Genomic DNA, 27,821 nt, shown 5'->3' with positions numbered 1-27,821 from the left:
TCCTCTGGCTCTATTTTATAGTGTTTGCCTGAGAACATGTTTGAGCCACCATGTAATTACACAACGTTTAAATACAATTAGAGAATATCAAACACTGAGTCACCAGAAAAAAAGTACTATCCAATACAAAAAGAATAATAACAACACTAACAAATATTACCTTTGTAGAGTAGATTCAGAAAGAATCCAGGATTTGTGAGGCTGTTTGGGACATGATGCAGTAAAGTTGGTTTGCCTATATGAATATCCTGACAGCCATCAATACAGTGTCGTCTAAAACATAGAATTACCGCCCTGTGCTTGGATGCCTCCGCCAACCAGTACAGTTTTAGTCAATATACATTTTTTCAAACTCATATGAGGTCACCCTGACCTTTGACCTTTGAAAGCTGAAAGTGAACATTTGTGCCAATGCCTACCTTCTCCGAAGATATTTTTAAGATTCGGTTTTGTGAGGTCACAATGACCTTGACCTTTGATTTGCAAACTCTGATCAGTTCATCCTTGAGTCCAATTAAATATTTGTAAAAAATGTGTAGGAAATCCCAAAAGGCATTTTTTAAATATCGTGTTCACAATAACGGGATGTACAGAAGGGTACCCAGTTACATAAAGCCTCTGCCACGGAGGCATAAAAGCACCACCATGAAGGTCAGCCTAAAGTAAGGGGAAGGTAACTGCAGTGATATTGTATTTCATCTCCTGGCATCATACAGATGTTTCAAATTTTCCAGGTTCTCATTCGCACGTATCAATGGTAATATGATTAATTAAAAATCCCTGAAGACCAAACACACACTTTAGTGTTATTCTCTTAATAACTTCTCAAAGCCATCCACTTCACATTATCGGCTGCAGTCATGCATGATGTCACAAGATATTTGAATGCTGACAAACAAAAAACACCTAACTTACCTCAAAAGCCACCTCGGTCAAAACAGGCATTAGATAATGTCTAAGTGGTTACCTGCGTGACTGTGACTGTGTGTGTGTGTGTGTGTGACTGTGTGTGTGTGTGTGTGTGTGTGTACTTATCATTTATATTTGTATAGGCTGCAGACTGTGACTTGACAGGCCTAGAGGCATGCAAGGACAATAATGGAGCTTCAGGACAGTGAGTAAATAAATTTAATTAATGTGTTTGGTCGACCTCTCAGCTGACACATATCTCTTTAAGTAGTTGGAAATCTCATTGTAGGAATGCCAACATGCTCTAAACACATCCAATGTCACTCACCAGTTTGATGTGCTGAATAGTGGCCTCATGTGGAACATCCATTTGGATGTAGATACCAGTGGGCAGTAGAAAGTCCACAGTGATATGGGCCGGAGGGTGTCCGGCCAGGGGCGAGTGGGCCGCCCATATGTCCAGGAGGTCTGACATGGCAGGAGGCATGGCAAGAGGCACAGCACACCACCTCAACCATAAGGACCTGGACAGACAGAAGAGAGAGACGACAAACTAACTTCAGGCTTGATTGAATTAATCAACTTTATCCATTATTTTTAGATACTTTACTCTCCATTTATGCAGATATAATAGTTCTTAAAAGGTCATTCTGTTAATTGAAGGGTGTAGATGTGGGACAAGCAGCCTTTAAAAACCTAATTATAGGGAGAAAATGACCACTGAGGCTAGAGATCAAACAGAAAGCACATTATATTTTGAGTCATCCACCTTCACATTCAGTGAACTCACTGAACATAAAAACAAACACATCTCATGTGAGCATGTTACAATCCCATGGTGACATCACTTTACTGGAAACCTTGCAACTTAGTGTTGGATTCCAGACACCGTTCAGCTATCATGAGGATAATTTGTGACTGGTTTAAACAAGGCAGAGAGCTGCACATGCACAAGTTCAAGACGTCAAACATAAGACCAGATCAAATCATAGAGGAAGAGATGCGTAGCTTGAAGAAAGAAGTTTGAAAAGCAGAACATTTAATGGCTTCTTTCCAAGAAATAAAGAAATGTGAAACTTTTGCTCTGTGGATGGTAGACAGTAATAATGATTTTGAGAGGAACATTGTGATTCCCACACCACCACAGTGCATTTGTGGATACTAAATCTGATCTCCTTCTTTATTCAGTAGTGGTTTTTTTTTCTTTACTCTTGTTGAGGGTTAAGGGCCGGATGTTGCACCCTTCTAAAACGTATGAGACAATTTGTGAATATTAGTTACTCAAATCAAATTTGATTTATTCCATTGATTAAAGAGATAGTTCACAAAAAAATGAAAATTCAATCATTATCTACTTCAGAGACTCCAGAAGTGTTTTGTGACCTCGACCACTTCACCCACCCCTCCATCAGCATAGTGGTGAGTAGATAATTAGTGAATTTCCATTTTTCAGTGAACTCTCTCTCTTTAAATGGCAATGGCACTTTTATTGAATGGCTTTTGTTGTTGTTTGCCGTTTCTAATTTCTTTCATCCTTTTCTTTTGCCATTACTTTTAAATGATGTATTATTTTCTTCTTCTTTGTTTGGTTTATTGGCGGGTGGCAACCAACGTCAAGTAGCTTTACCGCCATCTACTGTGTGCTCAGCCCCTACTAGTAGAGGGCTCTCTTGAAAGGCCATGTATTATTTATCAGCTGTCTTTGATTTTAAATGTGTTAATTTCTTGAATTTTATGTTTAGTATTCTTGCTCATATTTGTCCTCTTTGTGAAGCACTTTGTAAAATCTACTTTTAAAAGGTACTATATAATAAAGTTATTATTATTATTATTGTCATCTATGAGTGTCTTGTTCTTAACCCTGAAGGTCATGGTTCAAAAATATGAAGCCTGAGCTTAATTTAACAATAAGATATGTCAAAAGGTGTCAAAGCGCTATATTTCATTTGTTGGAGCTGAAGAAACACTTGTGGTTGTACAGATTTGCGGTTCTTCTCCCACAAACTATCGCTGACGAGTACCGACAGTGGTGTGCGGACAGACAGAAACTGACAGCAGACAAGTTTAATTTAAGCCTGCTATCTAGTTAGTTAGCTTTAGATGATGTGACGAACCAACAAGTCGTTTAAATGTTTTTTGACCGGCCACAGCAACTCTCAGCACCGTGTTAAAATGAGAAGTTACAGCTCTATGTCCTCTACACTGCATTAGTATGGCTAAGGATGTTTGCTTATGCTTATTATTATCAGAGCTTAGTAAACTTGTAAATTGTAATGTTTCACTGTACACATTGTCATATGACAGTTCAACAGGCATCACCCAATGATCCAGTTGTATGAACGAGCAATTTTTATTTGATATTTAAAACTATTTTTCTCTAATCCTTTTCATTAAGAACAAGCTGACAGGCGTGGATGATTCAGTGTCACTGAGTCCCTGTGGGGGCAGCGCTGTACTGTGGAAGGCCACTGGCTTTTACTTGGATGAGGGCCAGTGCTAAGAAGAATGCCCACTAAGCAAACAGAACAAAAGGTCAGCCTGCCCTCCCCTCATCTGACAATCTGCTCCTCCCTGGCAAACACAGAGAAGAAAGTATATATATGTATCACACTTGATGAATATGTGTGCATGAAAGTTCACATAAATACATATGATCCATGCATGTCGTCCCAAAACACACACACACCAAAACACAGAGCACTACCAAGGTCATTGATTAAAAAAGGACCAGGGAAGTAAGCCACCTGCCTGACTCACGCAGTTTCTCTGTGTGTGTTCAAAAACACAGGCTGGAAAAGGCAGAAGCCCCAAACCCATACATATCAGCGCATTGTAATGTCACACAGCAAACATCCATTCCAAACTATAGTAAGGCATACAACAAGAAAACACACATAAAACACATACAGGCTGCATGTTGAGTGCAGGGAATTCCACAGAGCTGCAGTAAGTGGCTTATCAGCTGGTGGTGGTTGGTGTAAAACAGCCCCCAGCCTGGTTTCCATTAGGACCATTCCTCAACCACAGATGCACAGTCACACCACTTCCACCTGCCTTTTTCTCATTACGTTGTCCTCAAGTGGACTAGACCATTAACTCTTCCACCAGGCCAAATGTCCATCTCCATTTCGTCCCGATCAGCCCATTAAAAAAGACGGGCCTGATTGCCTCTAATGGTCTTTCCTCTCCAAGTTAAGTGCTCGAGCTACCAGCAGATGAGCCTCTGTTATGCCACGTGCCTGAGGATGGACGCATATCTGCGGTGCATTTGGAGCCACAATCTCAGTCACTTAACATTATCAGCCATGCAAATGGAAAACAATGCTGTGCGTTTCCGTGTGTTGTTCAAACTGTAGATTGCAGTCTGAGCTTCTCTTAAAGGAGACTGTGGAGTAACTGAATGTGAAAATAACATTTAAACTCACAAAATTCTATATAGGAATGTTTATATATGAAACTAGAACATCTGATGTACCTTGACTGAGCCCAAAAAAATCGTCCACGTCTGTCTATCTTTTATAATTGAAAAAATAAAGGGAAAAGAAAGTAATCTGATACATTGAACCAGACTGTACAAACCCAGAGCACAAAACAATAAATGTTTCCCTCCCTTTGAAACGCTTCATAAATTTATGATGGCTCCAGCTCTGATCGGCAGTGATGTAAATACAACACCTGGACGGACACGCTAATTTACTCCCCCTTTCTGCATCTGTCAGAGCCCAACAACACTGTAGACACCTGCCCATGACAGTGCTGTTAAACCTGTGCTAACAATGCTAACAAGCTGCCATGCAGGCCCACCAAGAGTATGAATGGTAAATGGACTGTATTTATATAGCACTCAGAGCGCTTTACAGTGTAAATCTCATTAGGCCATTCACGCACAAATCTACAGCGCTTCAATATGCAGTGCACAGCCCCAAGAGAGAAGTTGATCCATTAAAGTGAAGCATCCCCCACAGAGGCTATGATACTTATTTAGTTGTGCTTCTAGTTGTTTTAGGGGCTAACACCGCTGGGCTACAATCTATCGACAACACCTCGAGAAGAAGAAGAGAGGCCAGAGTTGCTTTGTTTCGGTCAGAGATGTGTGCATTAATGATAAAGATGTTGGTGTTTAAAAACGTTTCAGGAAATGATTGAATGATTCCTGGGTCTCTCCCCTTAACTGGATCCACACAAAAATCTATGGACTCTTCCCTGGCCCACACTCCTTCCCTCCCACAAGTGTACTGCAAATCAGTTAAGTAGTTTTTGTGTGGTCCTGGTGACAGATACACTAACAAGTAAACAATAAAAGATACAGGACAATGCTTTAAACACTAACACTGACACACATGTCTGAGCGGAATCAGGAAAGTGCACAGAAGAAGCCATTCAGATCGACAGTTAAAAGTGCAGACAATGAAGAGTTTTCACAAAATCACAAAAGGTGCACAGTTACACACATGAAAGGTAACATGACACCCGGCATGTCTGTCTGATGCACTGACAACACCGGGTGGTCAGGGATGAATGAACAAGTGCATGTGCATGCACAAGTATGCATTTAAACCCTTGTCTCAATAATTATAGGCTTCAAGAACGTGTTTTCACACAGGACAGGTTGGATAGTGTCTCACCCCTATGGTCTCACCCTGCTGTGATGCCGACACACTGGGCCTCTCTACCTCTTTGTCTCACTTACACACACACACACATATACACAGGTGAGCAAGGTTATTGAGGATGTGGTGGCAGGCAGCCAGAGGTCTGCTGTGAGGTCGAGTTTCAGCGGAAGGATCAGAGGAGAGCGAGAGGGTTTGCCAGATCAGGGAGAAAGAGAGAGTTTCATGTGACAACAAACAGAAGAGCCTGAAGGGATCTGTCGAGTTAGTAAACAATGTGTAACTATGTAGCCTTCGTCCCACAGCTTAAGGTGCAAAGCTATGATCCTAGTTATATGCCCTTGGCCCAGGCAGATCTTGCATTTATGTAACGGTCACAAACACAACTTATTTCAGTGCAGGAGATTCACCACTATCTAAACTGTGCTTGTGCTTGTTTCCTTTCACAAACTCAAATACAGCAGCCTGGGATCAAAAGAGGAACTATCATTATTTACAATCTGTTAATCTGGATGTCTGATGAAATGTGTGCAAATGCAGCAGAAAAGGGGTGTGTCTTGATCAAAAGGAGAGCTGATCAGAGAGACGCACAACACAGACAAGCTGGGTTGATTTTATGAGACTGCCATTGACTGTCAGAAACTGAAAATAATAACAACCTCCAACTTAGACGTCCACTGTGATCAAACCGGCCATGAAAAATCGCCTGTATTATCTCAGATAATACAGTATGAAGCAAATAGCTGCTTGTAATGGGAGAAGTTCCTCTGAAACGATGACAGTGACATGTTGTGAGGGCTTTCATGCCCAGATGCATTGATGGTTATTTAAACACTAGTGTTACTCAGCACTCTCTTTCTAAAGCTCCCTCTGTCTGACAGTAAGAGCCTGTGAGGCTCTCCACAATGGAGTGTGTGTCCACGTGTATGTGTGTGACTGATTGAAAAAGAACAGTTAACATAAATGGTGTGTGTGTGTGTGTGTTTGTAAAACGCCATGTCTGGTGATTAAGAGTCCTGTGACACATTTCCCCCCCCCCCACTGCTCTACAAATAAAGTTGACAAAGAGGATCTAAGACCTCTTTACCTCTCCACTACAACCACAGTACTCCTGTAAATGAGTATGTAGGAGTACATACAGCAGATGCTTAGTCTGCCTGACTGAGGAAATTGAATATCTTTGAGTGGTGGTTCACTTTCAGCCTCTAACCACAAAGGGCACAGACCGAAACACAGAGCTAACCAGGCCATAATACACCAAAGCTGAACACACCATGAACTTGAATCCAGAAACAGAAGACAGTCCATTCATAAACGACATGCTCTGAAACCAGTGATAACTAAATAAAAAACACGAGTACCTCCCACATAGCCGTGTAAATTGTATGTGGTAGATGCACATTGCACTTCATGTGTTAAAATATTACAGTGTACTGGCCTGTGGGTTCACAGAAAAGCTGTTTGTGTTTTTCTGGCCAGTGTGTGGATAAACAGTCAGCTGTGTGTGAGTCACAAATTGAGCAGGACTAACACTTACTATATTTAGGTGTGGATGTAGACAGTAGACACATTCAGGTGTTACAGTGGTTGTGACTCAGAAGATACAGAGGGTCATCCACCAAAGTACACCAGAGTTTCAGTGGTTTGATCCCCAGCACGTCCTGTCTACTTTCTGAAATGCCCCTTGTCATATGATACTGAACCCCAAATAGTGCCTGACGACTGTGCTGACAGTGTCAAAGTAATGTGTGATGGGAAAAGCAGCACGTGTAGAAGAGCTGTATGAATGTTTGTCCTCCAAATGATTTTTCGATCTTTTCCAGCATCATACAACAATTTATTACTTCCGTGCCTCCATTCCTCCACAGCGATCAGTTGCATCGGATGTTATAAATGAAAGCATCCTCTTCAAGCTGTATCCTTCAGGAAAAAAAGAAGCATTATTCTCGGCAATAGAAATGAGGAAGTGCCTTGAAACCAATTTCCTGATAAATCTCACCGTAAATTCTCACAGGCCCTGAAGTTAAAATGATCTGCATACGTGCAGCATCTGAGAGGAAACGTGAATAATGCGATTGAGTGGGAGCCTCTGTGTGTGTGTGTGTGTGTGTGTGCGCGCGCGTGTGCGGAAGCATGTGTGTGGGTGGGTGTTTCTGTGTTTGTAAGGTTTGCGAACGTGAACCAACCACATCCGTAGCACAGCTAACAGTGCTACATCACACAAACCACCCCGATTGACACGGTGGCAAACACCCACTTCTCAGGCAGGAAGCAATGACAGCAGCAAGGAAGTGAGTGACTAATAACAACCGGAGCAAAAGTCCAGAACAGTCATTCATAAAAAAAGCTGATGAATGCCAAATCAGAGGCTGAGCTGCTGTTTTTATTCTTCAAGAGATCCAACGGTTTACTGGGCTCTTCAACATAAGCTTAGCTGGAGCAGAGGAAGTTAAAATGTCTTTGTGTGGATCGTATATGCAACAATGTTTGCTTATGTACATTATAGACAACAAACAGAATCAATTGCGCATGACTCTCTCTGCTGGTAAAGATTTTTTAACTATATTTTGACTATTTTAACAGAAAAAGATTTAAAACATCTACATTAAATATAGAGGCAAAAGTAGAAACAGAAACCGTAGGATAACCTAGAATGGCACAATAAAATGCATGTTACCATCAAGGACCAACAGGTCCCTCAAATTAAAACCAGCCTTACAGCTAAGACCACACAGCAGTACAGTCTGTAGATGAAGATAAAAACATAACGTCCTCAGCAGAGGTAAAAACAGATATCTGCAGTTCCTGTTCCTGTCAGTACTAGCTGTCTCAGACACAAACACAGAAACAGTCCTTCTATACCGAGCACAGTCCATGGGCAGGCTGCTAATCTAATGACTGTCAGTTAACAGACCTGATCTGTTTTGGATGAATAAACAGGAAGTATTAAAATAAATTAAACATTTTAATGAATAACACAAGAATGGGGGAGCAAGAGGCTCACTTCCCCTTTAAATGCGCAATGTGCCTTTTTATAAATGTTCAGAACTACCTGTCCTTTTTCTCCAGGAATATTATTTGTTCTCCCGACTGAGCTCAAGTCGCTCCTTCTGCACATCTCTCTAGTATGTCAGTCACGTCCAGTCCCAGCAGAGGTATGACTCAATCAGCCATCCTTTCCATCAACCTCACTCTTATTAGGTAGATGTCAGATGAGGTCAGTTCCCACGGCATCGCTGTGACATCACAATAAAGACATCATGGTGGACAAACATTTTGCCGGACAGACATTTTGACTTGTCACAGCAGGAAATACTCTGTAATGGATTATGACATAATGGTGTTTTCGCTGAGTTGTTTTGTTTTGCTGAGCAGGAATAAACATCTTGCTGCATTACAGTGAAGGCTATAATTCACCTCCAATCACAGCAACATGTCTCACGGTTATTAATCCAGCGTGACACTAATCATATCCAATCCATTACATATAGTTACATCATGAGCTAGAAAATACAACACAGCGTAAGGAGAGTAAGAGGAACAGGAAAAGATCACTTTAGATTTGAGAAATGAATAATCCCTCCAAAGATACTCAATTATGGCACACAGCCTGTGTCTCAATACACATCCTTCCCTACTGACACTTGCTGATTGGCGTGAATGAGTCTGTTCCAGATGACAATCAAGGCAAACATGCAGTGCATTTGCAAGTATTTGGATTGTGTACTAATAACGGAAAGAAGTTGAGTTTGAAAGGCTGGAAACTTCTCAATCTCAAAGGTCGCTATTTGTGGCTCCCTAGTGTAAGGAGAGGGACCACCAACATATTCTCCAACACAAATGGTGGTCAAGGAAGGAGGACATATCATCTGCGACAACTCTGGTTTAATTTTCATGTAGTGTGAAAGTGGGGGCATACAAAGGAAAGTAAAATATAAATATGTAATTGTTGCTCTTCCCAAACCTCAATGGCTTGAAACCCTGTCTGGTTTTGTCTCATTGGTATTTGTGCCTCTCATAGCTGACGGAACAAACCTGCACTTACGTCACATCTCATACTGGGGTGCGGGGAGAACATGTTTGCAGAAGTCCTTTCAAAAACCTATTCAAATACAGAAAACACCATCATTCACCACTTTCAAGGAGAACAAGACAGCATTCATTTTACTAAATCAGTTGCCTTGCAACTCCCTTCTCTCGGGTTTAACCAATTGAACCCAAGGATATTACATACTCATCTTCCCATGTCGAAAACATGATCTCACAAGTTCCACTTTCAGGCAGTATCAGTTTCAACTTGCCTAGAACACACTGTCCACACGGAGCTGTGTCATGCATGAGCACATGACGGCTCGAGTAAGTGTGGGTGGTAACAAGAGAGAAGTGTCACAGTCGTCTCCACTAGAGGCAGGTCATGTAGATAAAATCTGCAATCATGTTATACAGTCAGTTTATTTATTTATTACAACTAGCTAAAACTAATGTAGTAAAATAAAACCGTCCCACAACAAACCCTCCCTTCATGATTGTTATAATGTTCAGTCAGTGTTTTTTGATACGCTAAAGACGTTTAAAGCTAAACTAACAGATGTTTTTGTTATTTTGTCAACTTCAATTCCAACAAGGAAGGGAAGTGAAATAACAGAACTATGGCTTTATACATCAGCACTCACAACCAAATCCAAGAAAATGTACCTGTGAGCCATTATTTAACTGTTATACTTATCAGGCTAATAATTGACAAAGTGTGCCTCAATGTTGCAAGTGATCATACTGGCAATGTAATTCAACAAGGACAAAGTGTGCGCTTTTCCTTGAGGAAGACGTAGAGTGATGGAAATTACAGTAAGATACAAAGGGCAGGTAAAATTAGTCGCATAAGTATAAGCACCCTGTTGAGAGGAATATAATTTTTGTTTGTCAATTGTGATGCAGATAGTCTGCATTATAGAACTGTATTATCAGTTCATATATATAGATATAGATGATTGGATATTTTATTGATCCCAAAGGAAATTTAGGCATCCAGTAGTTTTAAACACACATAAAGGGCAAGAAGAGTAGTTAACATTTATGGGAGATAAGTAAAGGTTAAAGTTAAAGGCTGTGCAAATATTTTACAAATTATTAGCAATATATACCAAAATCCCAAATAAAAACACATTTTGCATAGGTAAAAGTGTGTTTCTAATGAGGCTGTGTAAAAAGAAATTGTCAATTGTTGTCAATTGTTGAATCCCAAAATAATAAGTGAATAAAAAACCCAATCGAAACCAAATGTATTGTGCAAAGGGGCTGATACAGCCAGAAACAAAATAATATGGGTTGGTGTAGTGGGGTTCTCTATGCATGACTCAACTCTCAGACTTTTCACACCTCCCTCAGAGATGAGAAGGAAAACGGGGGTTGAAGGGAGGAGGGGTTAAATGACAGGAGAGGGAATCAGTCATGAAGAAGGGGTGGATGACAGATAGGAAGATGTTGACACCGTAAAAGAACAGAGAACAAGGGAAGAAAACGTGTCACAGATGATATAATACTACAGGTGAGGTATGAGTGTCAGGTCACATCAGAAGAGGAGGGAAAACAGAGTAACGAGTGATCAACAAAGAGCCAAAGAGAGAGGTAAGAGGAAGACCGCGTTGGAAGGGCAACGTGTGATACAATGTGTGACTGTAGTGGGAGGGCACAACTGGGCCGAGTGTCCACAATAAGCCTCTGTTTTTGCCAGCCCGTCTATGCTTGCATGTGTGTGTGTGCGTGTCAGTGAGGACAGTCCCGTGCCCTGCACAAACACTGCCCTTGTGCTGCCCTTGCCCCCATCAACCCTCACAACCAAACCCGCCCCTCCCTCCCTGAAACAGCTCTCTAATGCACGCACACACACAGACACACACACAGACCAATCCGCACAGGAGCACCAGTAACAACACAGAGGATGGAGGGGGCAATGGGGTCACATAGCTAGTCACACAGAGCAACCCCCCCCCCTCCCCCTCCACATAAACAATTACACTCACATGTTTTACTGCATTTTAGTAAACACCAACACACAGGTCACAAGATTCAGGAGCCAGGAGCGTGTAAATATGCTGCTTTCTTTAGTCTGAGCCCCACTGAATTAAATCAATACTATAGTCAAATATACGACACCTACACATGCGAGCAGTGAGACATCCTCAACACCCAAACATAGCTGACCTTACCTTTGCAGAAAAGCTCGAGGCTATATGCAAACTCTAACCACAACCACATATCATTATTCAAAGCAAGCTCCCGATACACCCACGCCACAAACACAGGGAGCCTACGCATGTGCCAAGTTTGCATTGCCAATCTGATTCTGTGAAACAGGAAATAAAGAAATTCGATGCAAGCATATCCACCCACAGACTACTCTTCTTCTTTGTCTCATCGACTCTAGACAATGAATCCAAGACAATTTCTTCTATCTTCTTCTTCTCCTCTATAAAACACAACAATGCATCGGATCTAATTTGAATACTAAAAGGACTGTTTCCTTCCGACCTCCTCCTCCTTTGCCTCAGCATCCAGTGACAGCAGATGATACGCAGGCTGAGTAGTGGAAGTGGCCGGTATGGTTCTTCCTGTTTTGACGTATAGTAGGATGGCGCACTAGCAGCTGCTTTATGAGGACATAAGGATTAGCCTTTGTTCCATTTGACAGAGCTTCTTAAAGAAAAAAAAAAGGACAGGGGGAGCTCTCCTTGGAAACTCTGACAAAGAGGAAACAATAAACGGCTATCATTAGACAATCAACTTTCTTTTTTTCAATGTTTCAATGGTTCTAATCCAAATATTTTTTAATGGCATTTATTAACCTTAGTTGTAATGGTTTATTAGTTTGCCCCTGTGTTGTTATTGCTGTTTTTTCCTCTTTTTCTGTCTCTCTGTAATTCAACTCGATGCCTTTGTAAACGAGGATCAGTTTTAAAAATACATCTTTTCATTTATCCGCTTAATAACAGTATTCATATTGGCATACAAAGACACAGATCCCGATATGGATCAGTAGATTTTTTTATTCGGAATTGATAACTAGAACGTCTCTCTCTCCCCACACCCCTTGCAAATTATATTTCACATTTTGAAAAACCTTCAACAAATTGGTTCTTCCTTTCATCATAAATAGATGTATTATGGCAACTATATTTTAACCACAGAGTCCATTATGAATACTCGTGCATAGAAAAACCAATTACAGCCAAGAACGGAGCTGAGAGGTTGTTTGAGGTCACTGTCAGATGCACGGCTCTTTTCTGCAATGAGGTTCTTCATAAGAGGGAAGTTTGAAAATAGATTTCGATAGATAGATAATCTCAGGCAGACAAGAACAGACACACGGCATCCAGAGGAGTGCAGCCACTGATAGTATTGCAAAACTGGAATGAAACAGACAGCAATAACACAGAGCTGTCGTGAATATAGCCAGAGCAGCTCCCACACACACTGCTGATTTTTCTGTCTTTTGCCTCCCAGTATCTTGCCCCACCACCATTTATCTCCCCCAAAAACAAAGGCGCCACACATTGGCACCGAATGACACGTACTAACACTCGCACAAGCCTCGAAATTAGTTATTTCTTGGCTCCGGCTGTAATCTCGCTATAGAGGTGACTTGGTTGCTTGGAACACTTAGCTGCGGTTATAATGTCCCTCTATCTATCCGTCTGTCTGTCTGGACTACGCACACTGCCTTGCCACAACATCCCTTCCTGTTAATATAGCACACACACAAAGACACAAGCCAGTGTTGTCAGGCATAAGAATCAAATACACATACAGACAGACTAATACATCTGTTGTTTTTGCAGGCAGGAAATATAATACATGCATGTAAACTGCCTTTCTTTATCCTCCATCTATAATTAGTCAGCTTTAACAGTGCATGTGCTATTGTCCAGCTTGGCTAGTCTAATTATACACTACCTCTGTGATCCCTTGGGTGGCAGGGTCACTGCCATAAGGATAATGCCACCCAAGCAAACATACTCCTGAGAATTGAAGGGCAGGGCTTCCTAGGATTGTTTGAGTGAAAGGGTTTCAGAAAAGTGCTTGTTGTTGATAGTTAACGCAAGAAAGAAACTATCAGGAGGTCATTTCTGGAGGAAAACAAAGTAGACATTACTCATTTGTCCTATGACTATGACAAGCAGCTATGTGATGACTTTGCCGATGATGAAAACAACACGGCTGTGACTGTGGGAAGATCATGATAGAGACAGAACGCAGCATGAGTAATTGGATCATTTTTCCATTTCCATTTTTCCACATTTGAGTGGCGGGCGGAGGAGGGTATACACAGGTGAAAGGCATCCGCACTGATTATTAGTGGGTATTTATTTTGGCCACCGGCGCTGATTGACGGAAGGAAACATGGTTATTATGCTGATAGATGTCAAAGCTGCACTCGTTCTACCACATTTAGAAAGTGTGAGGAGGAAGGAAGTTAAGACAGTGTTTACTCCTCCAGCTTTTGCAGCTGGCATACATGCCATTACGGTGAAGAGGAGCAGCAGAGCAGAGCCGGAACCCTTTAAGCCAACCTGCTCTACCACCGGAACCACATTATATATGATCCAAAGGTGAGCTAGAGATTTAACAATACCAATATCTGATACCCCTTCATCCAGAGAAAACTGCAATTTTCTTTTCATGCAAATCACTTCTTCTTCGCTGTTCCAAAGCACCTCTACTGCCACTGGTGAGAACTGTTTTTTGAGGTGCAAAGAAGACGTTTTCTCTGGTAGTTTACCATTGGCCAGATTTTTTAAGTTCATTTTTGTGCACTGGTAAGGGATGGGATCCCAATATCTGCCGATACTTAAAGGCCAGGTATCAGGAAGGGAGGTGGTATATGAACATACCTAACGAAAGTTGTACATTTTGTAAATAATTTTGTAAAAATTACACATTATGACTATTTGTCTTCCAACTGCAAGTGTGTCATGTGACAATTTTGGTCCAACACTGATGAGTGATAACCCCTACAGTAATACTTAGGTAAATTTAACTTCCTCAGGATGTATAATAAACCTATAAAATTGCAGATTCCATTGGGCACATGAAAACCAGCAGTGTGGGAGTATTTTCATTATTCCCTGCCAACACCACAAAAAAAGGTATGAACTGAGCTGTGAGTCATAAAAATTAAGACCTGAACCGAACCATGGATTGGAAAATCATTACACCTCCACTATTTCCAGTATCAATTAATCATTTAATTATTTTCTTCATAACTGCCAAAAACTAAGGGAAAATTGTCATAACAATTTCCTAACATCCACATTAATTTAGGATTAAACTTTTTTGTCCAACAGTATTTTTATTGTATTCAGTTTATTTAAAAAAAGAAAAGAAAAATGTAATGATAATCAGGCTTATTTCAGTTTAGGACTCAGGACAGAGCAAAAAAAGACAAACTGTAACGAACAAGCCACTCTTCAGTTAATAATCTGTTGAGTAATTTACTGCACTTCGAAAAATTGGGTCAGTAGTACTGAGTGTGCCACAGTTCAGTTCTTGGCTAATCTGTTCTAAATATAGGGGTTTGCTGATCAGCGATCACACAGCGAGGGAAAAAGACATCTGTACAGATACTCAGTGCCCACTTCATTATAGGCTTTGCTATTGGACATCATTAGATAACAACAATGAACAGAAGTGACATGCTAATAAGTGCATATAGCTGATAAATATATACTATTAATTCCTCAATAACTCTTGCCTTAAGAGTCCAAAGTTAGCTGAAGGTGGCACAGGGTGCACAACGGACAAGTGTGGACTTGAACCAAGAGAACTACAAGTGACACATAAGGAAGCAGCTTTTCCATTCAACACAGAGCTGTTGTACTATTGACACGAAAAGAAAACCCAACAAATGAGCTCTGACGTGATAATGAAGCATGTTGGCTGACTTCAACACATTCCCCGCCTGTCAGGACGAGGCCTACTCAGATTCCAGTGAAGTCAGGGATCCTTTCCTCCCACGATCACAGAGCAACACACACATGCACTGCGGCGGCACAGGTAAAAGTATGCCAAGATAATTATGACGAGAATTTAATCCAGAATTCACACAGACATACACACATAACACAAAAACAGTTGACACGCACACACGTTTGCACAGCTACAGTATACTTGTTAGGACTTTGCATTGACTTCCATTCATTGTGAACGGCCAAACTAATATCTCATCTCTAACCTTAACCATGACCAATTCATACCAACTCTTACCTTAACCTAAGCACAATTTACACCTTACACCTGGACAATGTCCTAATGAGGATACAAAAACAAGTACTCACATAGGCATGCACACAGACAGAAGCATAGAGGTTTTACCTGCTCTTTCCTAAAGTCTCTTATTTCCTGTGCCTCTGCTCCTCACTGGCGGTGTGTGGATTGCTTCTGGGAAACTGCATCTGATGGACAAAAGAACAGAACAAACTGACAGTTGAGAGGAGGAAGGTAAAACCACAAGGCAGTAGATGTGTGTGAGCTGTTAGAATAAGTGTGTGCGTGTTCATATTGTATGTAAATAGTAGATAAGAAAGTTCAAAATTAAGTTTGGGAGAAAGTAAACAGATGTCAAATGTGGCAAAAGTGAATTGATTCACCAGATGTGATTTGCCCTGTAAGTGAGCCTCTGTCTGCAATACTGTGTCACCTGACGTAACCTCACACACACACTCAAAGGGGCCCTGGCTTCACTGGCATCTGAGATAAGACAACAGAGAGTACAGAGCGTTCCAAGTGCCCCCTGTGACCCCTCCGACTGTCCTAACTTCTTACTTCTCCTTTCTATGATACCTAATCGCTTCCCTTTCACTCAAGGTCACAGCAGAGACAATATTAGAAATCACTGACAAGGCAGTTTGCCCGAACAAGAATAAACTGTAAATCGCTTTTGGAAACACAAAAAAAACGAGCAGAAAGCAAGCAACACTATGAGTGAACAAACAATTAATTCAGTGTGTGATTCATCCTTTCCATTTTTAGTCATCTGACCAATGCAGATACTGTTGATAAAGATTTTCCATAGACTGGACTGTAGAGTACAACACCATTAATAGAGGGGCAAATGTCTTAAACAGTTGTTTACTAAGTGACTGAACTTTGTGCTCACTGTATGTGTGTATCTGCCATGTTTGTCACTGTTATTTTTATCTGGGTGAAAATAATATACTTTGAAGTTGTGGTATTGGATTGGAACATAGATTAAGATGCTAACTGATGCCTGAGCCGGCCTTTCTTGCAGTATCATCTCCATCTATCTCCACACTGAGTTTGTGGACCGCAACATAGAATACTGGACCCTGGACCTGCTGTATGCTAACTTTAAAGAGGCCTTTCACACATTTGAATTTGTATTCCTTTTGTATGTTATGCAATTCTAAATAACTAATTTGCCTGTGGGGATCACTTACATTTTCTGAAAGATAATCAAAATGATTGTCTTTACAATGAAATTCAAGCTTCAATGTTAAGAAGGCCCCCCCCAAAAAAATCAAAAGCAGGCATTAATTACATAGTGTAAGTGTGACTGCCTGCCTGAGTCAATGAACGTGTATAAAAGATAAACACTGTGTGCTAGCTCGAAACATCAAGAGTAAACAGGAAGCAAAGGGCATAATATCTGTATGTTCAGATCAACTGCCCAAGGCAGCTTCCCTGCCATGACCATCTGCCTACAGTTCAAAGAGCTAAACTATGGAACCCAACAAGGGGACTTTGCATTATTCAAAAAAAAACAAAAACAGTATACTGTTGGCAAAAACACACAGTGCCACCATGCACACTGATGACACCACACAAACTCTGATTGAGGCCAGTGCACTTCCTGTTTTTGCCCTCAGTGGTAAAGATTGTCTATCTTGTTTACCAGGGATTGCCACACAGAGGTTCACGAAAAACAACTGTGGTTTGACTCAGAGATGCTTAAAGCACAGAAGCAATCATTACGTTACATTACATTTTCAGCAGGGTCATGGATTCATTCATAGGAACAGGTGAGACTCTGGGCTTCCAAAGAAAAATATGTTATGGTTGTCTCCACACACTCGCTCCAGGAAGTGAGCTGTTGATAACAATGATAAACTCACAGGCCAGAGACAGTCAATGTTTAAACTCCCTGACTGAATTTAGCGTAATGCGTCCATGATCCACACCAGAGTGTGTTTGTGTGGGTGTAACAGTGATTTTAGGAGAAATTGAGAGAGGAAGACAGACAGAGGGTTCAGTATGGAGTGGTTAAGTGATGACGTTTTTGCTCGAGGGCCAACCCCAAAATTAGCTTTGCCTCAGTTCTCTGGAAAGAAAAAAAAACTCCAGAGTAACGTCAACAGCTTTTTCAGTTTGTTTTTGGGGCGATGCTGAAAATAATCTGTTTAATCACGGATCGTAAAAAACATGGCCACAGAGTCAGTAACATCTTACAGATCTCCTTGTGATTATGAAGCCTGACAATCAGGCTTATTGCTCTACATCGCTTTTGTGCCATTCAAGAACAGGACTCTCCACATTTCGAAGAATTCTTCTCTTTCAGACTTAATTTCACTATTAATACTTTTTTTTCTGCATCTCAGAAGAAACACTGAAAAGAAAGGCTCTGATTCAATATGACAAAAACCTCTGAAGTTGGTGGGGACACTGCTGACTTCAATATGTATAATACAAAAACATTCCTACAGGACTTTAGACGTGACACTTGAAGCATTTCAGCATTGACCAGCCAACACCAATTTAAATCATCAGTGTATTGCCTTGGCCAATAAAGTTGTCACCGTCGTTATTCTGTAAACAGGATTACGCAAAAACTACTAAGCAGATTTCCTTGAAACTTGGAAAGGATACCCTATGGGCAAAAACAGAACCCATTTCATGTTTTGTGCATCTGGACAAAGGGGCTGATCTGAAAATTGTTAAACTTTCTTTAACATTGAGAAATTAGAAGTGAGTTTTCACAGATTTGCATGTTCAGAGGACTGATATGAGTGTTATTTGGTGCAGCTTGATTGAATTTATGAGGACTGTTGGGCCTTGGCGGTTTATGCGCTGTGAGTGTGATTCTTGGTTGTTTTGCTCAATTATTTTGACATAACTATGGTAGGTTAACAAATGAAAAAAAGTATAGTAGTAAAAAGTTAAAGCTACAACTCGACAGAGATCTTACTGAGTCGCATTTTAAAAACTTTAAAAACTATGAAACTGTAAATCTACAATGAAATATAATTTACTGACATGGCATTAAGTGACAGTTCGGAGGCGTTAATGACTCCTACTGTTTGAATCATTTTGTGACTCAAACCACATTTGTGAGTTTATTGAATTTAGTTACTTTGCCATAAGTTGTATTTAAGGCAACTTCAGCCATTCACTGAACTGAAGTCATTTCTGAGGGATTACAGTTTCCAGTATTATGCACACAGTAGTGGTTAGTGACGTTGGCTTCAAGAGTTATGCGTTTCTATTGTTCCGACACAAAAGGGACCAGGCACCTGCAAATACACGCTGCTCTGTTCTGAAGGACTAGCCACACAAACACATGTGGTTACTGGTTATACAACTCTGCCACTTGTCAAGTTGCAGTTTACATCCATGTCTGTCCCGACTAATGTGATATTATGTAGTAATGACTCTGAATGAACAGGTATGAAGGTGGGATTTTATTATTTAGAAGTTTTAAATTATGGCAAAAAGCATGTTCAGAAAGGTCAGTGACCCTTGACCACTTAATATAAATCACTTTGTCCTTGACCCAAAGTGAAGGTTTGTGTCAATAGAGTTCACTATAAGTATGTAAGTAGACCTAAAGACCTAAAAACAAACATAACAACTCAGGTTATGGGATTTTCTCAACTTCAGATCCTCCCCTAAAATAGCTGACAATCTTATAATTGTATATTTCGACTTTCATATCAGTCTCTACACACTCACTCCCTTCCTCTCCTCCACCCATCCTCTGTTACAAGAATGAGAGGAATGCACAATCCTTAAACTGTGGGCTTCATCACCAGTTCACACACACACACACACACACACACACACACACACACACACACACACACACACACACACACACACACACACACACACACACACACACACACACACACACACACACACACACACACACACACACACACACACACACACACACACACACACACACAAACTAGTTTTTATTGCATGGGTCATGTGGGTCAATCACTGGGAAGAACATACTCTTATTTCCTTACTGTTCTCAAATATCTTAATACCAATATCCTTAAGTTCATTCTGACCTTCAGGCCTCACAGTCCAGTGAAAGTTCCTTTTGTAAACAGGTAGTTTTTCAGGCCCTGCAGCGTTGCATAATAAACCAAATCTCCTGTAGGGCACTCCCTGTACTAACAATACAATGTTTCCTTTCTGGGCCTGTAATGACTAAACCCTGGAGTTGTCACTGAAAACAACAGAGAAACACTTTCTCTGTGATAAATAACTTCTCAATTATGTTCTGATACCATTCTTATACCATTTTGGCATAAATAAGTAGTTTAAAGAATAGGCTGCCTAGGAAAGTAAAAGTGAGAAATCAACTTAAAACCTTATCCTATGCACTGGAAAAATGTGTGGAGAGGGGGTGGGGGGTAAATCCCATCCAGTAAAGGCGATTTAGTTAATGCCCTCAAACCATGCAAAAGGAATGCGGGAAGAATGCACCATAACACACGTTCCACGCACTCCCAAACCAAGAGCGGTCTGAAGGGCCATTACATTGGACCAATGCGTCATCGGTGCCTCACCGTAAACAAAAGAGCGCTGTCAGTCCATTTCTAAAAACAATACACACCCGCTCATTAACACAGTGTGATGTTTATGACCCTCCATCACAGAGGAGCTTGAGAAACCCACCAAAACAGATGTGCCTTCTGTCATTACATTGTAAAATTTTGAGGTGGATGAAGAATATCAAGTCTTTCAACCACTGTATGTGTTTGTCGTGTACGTGTCAACGCATGACCTTTTCACCCTCCTTCATCTTGTTCCCCCTCTCTTTCACTACTTGTTTCTATCTCTATTTATAGCCACTAGTGTGAGTTTGCACTTAGTTGGGTGGATGGAGTGCGAGTGTGGGTGTATTCTCAAAAGTTCCCCTCAGACACTGTAAATCAGTTACCTTCCAGCTACCTGACTGAGCAAAGGTCCATCTCAGACCGGGGAATAGCACTGATCACTCAGAAGACAAACACGCATAACACACAGATACGCGCCAGGACAACCACGAGACTAAACTGTCACACAGTAATTACACCACAGACAGTCGCAATGATTAGGCTGGCTGAGATCAGTCATATGTCGCACACATGAGCAAGGGCAAACAGAGGGGAGAGAGAGTAATAAAGAGACATGTGTGACATGACATATCCGTGTGGCATCAGTAGTAGCAAACAGGGACCTGTTCTTGGAGGAAGTGTTGCCTAAAGGCCGGCGCATGCTTCTGCGTTTTCACGGGCCCGGAGACGCAGGAGCCCTTCCGGGCCCCTCACGGCCCTTCTCACGTCCTTACGTGCGTCGGCCAATTTGTCTAACTAGACGGCAAAGCCCCGCAAGCGTCACCCGCCCGCAAGGGCTGTGATTGGTCTGCTGACTACATCATTTCCGGAGTCGCATTTCCGGTTCATGCCCGGAAACCACGGAAGATTTAGAAGAACGAATATGGACCAAATAGAAGAGCACTTGGCAGAAGAGATCCGACACTATGTCCACTAGTATAACCCGTCACTAACAGGCGGATTTTTCCGCCAGAAAAAGGCTCTGAGGAGCCGCCGTGACAATGTAAATAAATCGCTCTTCTTCGTGCAACACAGGAAGAAGAGCCGACTTCGACAAAAAACATTACTGTGCCTAGTGTTCTGGCGGGGACTTGCATGGCAACACGCGCAACGGTTGGAAAACCATGAATGAGAACGAGTCCTGCGTTACAGCTGCGTACCTGCGGGCCCCTGACAATGCAGAAGCATGCTCCGGCCTTTAAGGCCGATTTATAGTCGGCTTTTTACGCACGCACGCACGCGAGAGACGCAACACGCCCCTCGCGTACTTGCGGGGGGCGTGTTGCGGCTTGCGTGCGTCAGCCAATTTTTCTAACTATACGACAAAGTGACGCGAGCCTCTCACAGCCCGCAAGGCTTGTGATTGGTCTGCTTACTACATCCCGTCCGGAGTCGCATTTCCGGTTTCATGCCCGGAAACTGCGGAAACCACGGAAGATTTAGAAGAACGAATATGGACCAAAATAGAAGAGCACTTGGCAGAAAAGATCCGAAACCATGTCGACTAGTATAACCCGTCACTGACCGGCGGATTTGTCCGCCAGAAAAAGGCTCTGAGGAGCCGCTGTGGCGATGTCAATAAACGTGTGCCACACACGAAGAAGAGCCGACTTCAACAAAAAACATTACTCCAGCTAGTGGTCTGGCGGTGAATTGCGTTGCAACACGCGCAACTGTGGGGGAACTATAGACAAAAACGAGTCCGTAGAAGCTGCGTGCGTGTGTGCGTGCGTGCGTAAAAAACGACTATAATTCGGCCTTTAGAGACATGAAGCTGAGGTTTTGTCTTCCCAGGTTGCAGAGTGGAGGCCGGAGCCTCACGGGTATGTAGCATAACCCAACACTATCTATGTATCTGAGGCTGCCGCAGTTACCAAATCAAAGCGGTGTCCCAGCCAGGAGACGCTGAACCACCATGGCAGCCACAGGTGACGTACCACAGAGGCTTTGGTTTTATGTAATGTTTGTTTTTTATTTGATATTTTACTAATCTAAATGAAGGAGTCATTACAACTTTGTTTATTTATTTGCAAGAGGCGGTTGCACAGAAAAGTCTGAACTTTGCCAACTTTACTGGCCTGCGATGGCGTTTGAAAGGGATAGTTCACCTAAAAATGAATATTCCCTTATTATCAAGCCAAATCCAATACAATCCTCCTCCTTCACTCAGGCCCATGACAAAATACACACGCATTATATCAATATGTACTGAACTTTTGTGATAGTGCTACTGAATACAATTACATAGCAATAATTATTGTTATCGCTTATCGACCCTAGCGAGTGCAAATGGCTCCACTAAACATGAAACCATTGTAAAATGTGCAACTCCATCCTGGAATAAAACATAATTACAAAGGCCAGACACTCTCAGAAGAAGCATTCAGTAGCTGAGGAAAGATCCAAATCCTGTTGCAGTCAGTTCATGACTTCACCAAATGCTCTGCCCTGACAAAAAGATGGCTGCGCATCACAAATCTGCGGAAAATTTCATTGACAAAGATATGAGATGTTGAGTAAACAGAGAAGGATTCAGAGCAGCTCAGGGAGTAAAAGGGAAGCTGCACAAAGCCACCTGAACAGCCAGGTGAGGTGACAGAGAGCTGCAGCGAGCAGCAGGTGGGTCTGCTGAACGAAACTAATTGGCCTGCTTCATCAATTTTAAACGATCATCTACGGCTTTAGGTTATAATGTGTGCAGCTATGGTAAACATACTGCTGTTATTCATTTTCATTCGAGGTGAGGGTGTCCAACACAAAAATGGAAAGTGGATAGTAAATATGGACTGCGTTTAAATTGTGCTTTTATAGTCCAATAGACCAATAGACCACTCTGATTGCTTTACAGTAGAAGCCATTCACCCATTCCCTAAGACTTATGTTACAACCATCAAGATCATTTCAGGGCTCAGTATTTCGACCCAAGACAGTGTGAGACGTGAGGTGCAGGGATCCATCCACCCACATTATTATAGTTTTTGACTCAGCAGGGCTATGACAAACTAATTTTCAGTGTTTTCATGCACTGTTGGTCTGCAGAACCCCCAGGAAGACGATTCAAGTACAGGGACAGAAAAAAGGACATTTACTCTTTTTTGTCAGCAAAGTCACAGTAACTAACATGTTTCATCAAAGAGGTCATTAACCAGATCAATAGTGTTTCAGTGGGACCTCTCAGTTCTGTTTACACAATTTGTCTGACTTAAGAAGGTGAGGGAGTGTTTGCAGGTACAAGAAGAAGATTCACTCATGTGAATGGAAGGTGAGCTAATGGATGCTGTCAAGCCCCAGGTTTGTTGCGGCACTTAAACTTTAGAGTAAATATGATTAAATAGGTTTCTTATCTGTATTGGGTTTATTTGACTTATTTAATTGTGTTCCGGCCTCCAATTGTGTGCCGTAAATGAATTTAGGGAGGTTTTTAATTCATGATGTTCTTTTGTAGACTTCTTTAAAGTCATTTTAGATCCATCTCTCATGTATCCCCCACTGTGTCTTCCCTGCATTCCTTGGCAGGTCACGGCATGCTGAGCAGCAAAGTGGAGAATTCCAAAAGGCTGCTCTGCTTCCACAGGCACAGACATTTCTTGCCATAGCAAATTGCATTTTATGTTGGTGTTATAAAACGTAGTAAGGTGCAATTTGCACTTAGTTAAAGGGAATACTGAACACACCATTTTGCTTGGTCAGCCATAGAGGATGAGACTGTGGGGCTTGGAAAAGATGAGAGTGTTTGTGCAAGCTAGCAGACATTGTGAAAGAGCTTGTACTTACACACAAATGAAAAAGAAAGAAAAAGACAATTTGAGAGGATGTTACACAAGCCTTTCGCTATAATGAGGAGCGGTGCAGAGGCGTGAATGAGTGAGAGTGGAGCGAGCTAGAGGGGGGTGAGAGAGTGAGAGGAGGAAGATAACTGGGATGGTGACAGTAGCAGCACACTCCAGGTATTTCAGTCCAAACATGTACTCATACAATACAAATCTTGGTCGGAGAGGGGCTCTCTTGAAAAGAATATGTTTGCATTTTATATGAATGTGTTGTTCTGAAGAAAGCATTAGAAAAACACAGCTTTTTGTATCTCGTGCTTCAGTTGATCAATCTCAGTATACAAGCACAGCAGGAAATCAGTGAGACAGAAGCTCTGAGGCGAGAACATTCATGTCAGGCAAACAATAACACACTGCTAATAATTATTGTCCATTTTGAAGCCTCAAAATGAATCTCATCTTGGTTTTTTTATCCATCTTTTTGCACATTTACTTTGCTTCAAATCTTTACACGTGCAGTGCCGTCTTTACAGAGATGGATCTAAAAGGTGTGAGAGTGGAATCACTTGTCCCAGTAGTTTTTCAAAGTTCTCTACAATTTCAATGCTCACTCAACAAAGTTATCACAAAAGGATTAACATCAAATTAAGAGATGTAAAGTATTAATGAGTTTCCGAGTTTCAGAATTAAGTAGTAGGACAGAATGTTGACATGACATAATCAGACTTTAATCGTTAACTTGCAAACGGGGGATATGAATGGAATATTCAATTAGCAACTCATGCAAATAAACATCATGGAAATAATGTCGTAATATTGCTGTTCATCAAAATGTAGCCGTGTCTAAGAGCTTTTCCCACACTCTTCACCCAGTATGGATGGAAACGCTCTCTGTGTTGAAAGTCAGCATGTTCTCCTCCTTGTGATTTGAACTCCAAAATGGTGGGACAAGGCCAAAACAATGAAAAAATATCACTGTCCAAATACTTAATGACGGTGCTGTATGTTTGGTTTAACCACACTGCAATATGCAGTTACACCTTGATGTTTTGATATGTTTTACTCTAAGACTTGATATGATTGAGCACACTGCAAAATGCTAAACCAATAAATTGTGTTATTCTTTTCATATGTGACACCAAACATGCTGCCAGCGTGTAAAGTAAAGCTGGCTGTGTTAGCCACATGGCTCCTTGCTCTTATCCTAACCTCAGAGTTTCACCACGCAACACTTTACTCCAGCTGAAGACGTCCACCTTTCTCTGCGCCCCCCCTCAGCCTCAAACATCCTACAACAGTCAGGTAACTGAGTCCTAAACCACTTCTAAAAAGCCTCTCGCAGGAAATGACATCACCAAACAGGTTTGTGATGTAGAACATGGACGTCATCGACGTTGCAAAACCTTTTTGTCCCCTTTTGTTTTAGGGGGAGCACTTAGTCAGAACTTGCTTTCATTTGTGCTCAGCTTCTCAGTAGACACCAGGGCTTTTGGACCAAATCTGGCTTGGAATAAATAGCTGTATTGTTGGCGGATGTCTGCGGAGTGACGTCAGTTCGCCTTATCAGTGTTTTCTAACGTTACCTCAGAGGAGGGCTGACAGCACAACCCACCCAGCACAGGGCTTCCAGGACCGTTGGTGACACCATGCAAAACTAAAATAGTAGCAAATATTGGTTTCTTCTCTTGATAAATGATTATTCTCATTTGCAACATGTGGCTCTGTAACATGAGTAATGCGTGGCTCTAAGATTCACTGCAAAGATTCAAGTAATCATTAACTGTGAGGGGAAGCACAGTAGAAATGTGTCTGCACGTCATTGTGATTCTTTTAATGACAAACCGCTGGGAAATTCGAAAAAACTGAACAAGTATCTAATGTTTAAGAGAAAAAAGAAATGTCAGCTTGAATCTCACATGACAAAAAATACTCCTTTGACCATTTGGAACATGTGCCCAAGGCTATAGGATAGGACTGGGCGATAGGATGAAATCCTCTGTAATGCTGCTGTTTATGTAATCTGATACTGTGATTAAATGTTCTACGCATAAAACTGAGAGTCTGCTCATAGTTGAAATGCCAGAAGGAATTTCTATTTTTTGTAAATCTATGCTGATACACACCTGTAGTCAAAGCTGCAGCATACAGGTATGTATGGTTTCAAGCTCACTTAGCACATTTACATTAAGCATGACATATATTGTGCCCAAACAAATTAGGATTAGTTGTTCATTTATAAAGATTTCATCAATATATAGTTGGGTCCCACTGCATCAGGGAGAGCACACAACAAAACAGCTCCACTCCACTGAGCCTCCGTCACCTCTGACATTTCTGCTGGAAATAAAACCTAAGGGTTATGATTCGGACAGAACAGCTGAGAACATGAATCACCTCCAAAGTCTCACATCCTCTTTTTTTCTCTGGCACCGTTGTCTGTCTATTTCTCAACAATAAAAGAGACACAGCTTGTGTGTGTTTGAGTGTGTGTTGTGTGTGTGTACCAGTGGGAACCAGGGATCAAGAGGATCTCTATGCCAAAAAGAGAGAATACGTGCTGTCAACTTTTTACCAGACATTCAACGTAAAAATACAAAATCTTGCAGTGTTGTGTAATCAAAACTACAACTAAGTGCAAGTTAAAAGGGTTAAATCAGCTCTCTCCCTGTTGTCAGAATAAGAAAATGTAAGAAAAAAACCCAACGGGGCTGAGCTGTAATCAGAGAGGAATGCTACATTCTGTTGAGAAAACAAATGACTTTGTTGTTGTCTCGCTTTGTGGCTGAATCCAACAAACACTGAATCTTTAACACAGCTACAGAACCTCATGATGTGTTCAGGTTACGTTTGAACCGAGGACAGATACTTAATGTTCAGAAAAATTGCCATTAAAATGTATAAACTGCGGTCCCTGTCGCCCCCCAAAAAGAAAACCTTTGTTTTTGCTTAAACGCAATAAACTGTAAAACAATCCAGCCATGTTTCTTCTTATCGTTATCGAGGCTGGCTGGGGAACTACTTTACTGGTTGAATGACACGCGGATGCTTTGGATTCACTGAAGTTTTTAAGATGTTTTCTCAGGAGAAAGGTTCCGCGTGTTTTATGGCCATCCCGAGGGACGAGACATTAAATAAGAAGCTTTTTTAAACGCAGTTCGGTGCGGGACCGGCCAGGTGAAAGGTGGAAAGACTGCGGACTTACCTTGAGTCTCTCTCCGGTGGGAGGTCGGTGAAGGAGGCGCCAGGAGAAGAGGCAGCTGGAAGTTACAGTCACAGGTCTCCTGGTGTGTGCCCGTGTGTGTGTGTGTGTGTGTGTGTGTGTGTGTGTGTGTGTGTGTGTGTGTGTGTGTGTGAGGAGCCTCAGCTGGGCTCTGCCTCGGTGTGTGTGCTGAGGACACAGCTCACAGGTGGAGAGGAGCGGTGCTGCTTCCTGTTTGTTTCAGGAGCTGAGCCTCCTCCTCCTATGTCCTCCTCCTCCGCCTCCTCCGCCGCCGCCGATGACACCGTTGCTACTGTAGCCGCTGCTCCTCCGCTGGATTCTCCCTCCGCCAGCACCGGCAAGTCTGCCACAGAACATCCGCCTCCCCTGTTCAAAATAAAAGCCCCCTGAGAATCACATATGAGCCTGTCTGAGATTCAATCTGCAGATTTTTGGTTAAATGACACAATTTAAAATGACATTGAATTGA

General features: G+C 41.7%; 1 protein-coding gene across 2 annotated transcripts in view; it reads right to left on the bottom strand.

Annotated features, from left to right (window-relative positions):
* The window catches only part of pik3cb (phosphatidylinositol-4,5-bisphosphate 3-kinase, catalytic subunit beta), a 53,597-nt gene extending 26,142 nt beyond the window's left edge, over nucleotides 1-27,455 (bottom strand). The window contains exons 1-3 of one of the 2 annotated variants that reach the window (XM_061072727.1): nucleotides 27,335-27,455; nucleotides 15,888-15,967; nucleotides 1,238-1,462 (exon numbers count right to left, since the gene is read on the bottom strand). In XM_061072727.1, the coding sequence (XP_060928710.1) occupies nucleotides 1,238-1,396 (159 nt within the window). In that variant the 5' untranslated portion in view covers nucleotides 1,397-1,462; nucleotides 15,888-15,967; nucleotides 27,335-27,455. The remainder of the gene's footprint in view (nucleotides 1-1,237; nucleotides 1,463-15,887; nucleotides 15,968-27,334) is intronic. The other variant, XM_061072726.1, reaches the window with a different exon arrangement.
* Between the last annotated feature and the right edge of the window lie 366 nt (nucleotides 27,456-27,821).

The sequence above is a fragment of the Limanda limanda genome, chromosome 6 (genome assembly GCF_963576545.1).
Source record: "Limanda limanda chromosome 6, fLimLim1.1, whole genome shotgun sequence".
NCBI classification, from domain to species: domain Eukaryota; kingdom Metazoa; phylum Chordata; class Actinopteri; order Pleuronectiformes; family Pleuronectidae; genus Limanda; species Limanda limanda.
The sequence above is the reverse complement of the archived record's forward strand: the minus strand, read 5'-3'. Positions and strand labels throughout refer to the sequence as shown.